We start from the raw sequence: 598 nt of genomic DNA, 5'->3' as shown, positions 1-598 counted from the left end.
TGAAGAGCTAGGCGATGCAGGGATTGCCAGTCGTCTTCTTTGTCCACGACTCCAGATGTAAATCTGAAGCGGCCACCTGCTTCGGCTACATAGACGAGTACCTACTTAGTAAGTAGTATGCTCGAACAGTAAACATTCAGACGTATTCAAGCTTTTTAAGGAATTGTTTATATTCATCAACCTTTGGAACTACAGCAGATCGACCAAAAAGTGTATGCCCATAGTCCTAATCTGCTTTAGATGATCGCCGTCCTGGAGAAGCAATCGATCGTTGCTTGTCCATGATTTCCAACCACTTCGCCAGATAATCCCGACCTTGTTCGTAGATGACTTGGTGGTATTCGCCCTGTACAAGTAGCTCCTCAGAGAAAATGCGTTCTTGGAGTAATGACGCTGCTCTGTCATACTGCCCTAGTGACGTTAGAGTACGAGCCAATCTAAGCACAGTGTCGAGTGTGCTCGGATGGTCCTTGCCAAGCACTTTCTCGCCAAACTCCAGGACCTCCCGATATGCCTTTTCCGCTTCTTCGTGTTGCCCAACACAGCCCAGCATAGTGGCGAGGAGGTCCTTACTGGCGATTAAAGCTGGATGATTCTC

At 47.8% G+C, this 598-nt stretch overlaps 1 protein-coding gene across 1 annotated transcript; it reads right to left on the bottom strand.

The window, feature by feature from the left end:
* Positions 1-385: 385 nt before the first annotated feature.
* BBK36DRAFT_1089716 (hypothetical protein) lies at positions 386-562 on the bottom strand (the record flags this gene model as incomplete). The annotated part of the gene is made up of 1 exon (XM_024889006.1): positions 386-562. A coding segment is annotated over one exon (177 nt), but the record flags the coding sequence as incomplete, so codon positions are not given.
* Between the last annotated feature and the right edge of the window lie 36 nt (positions 563-598).

Source organism: Trichoderma citrinoviride (genome assembly GCF_003025115.1).
Source record: "Trichoderma citrinoviride strain TUCIM 6016 unplaced genomic scaffold BBK36scaffold_404, whole genome shotgun sequence".
NCBI classification, from domain to species: domain Eukaryota; kingdom Fungi; phylum Ascomycota; class Sordariomycetes; order Hypocreales; family Hypocreaceae; genus Trichoderma; species Trichoderma citrinoviride.
This window is presented reverse-complemented; position numbering and strand designations above follow the sequence as displayed.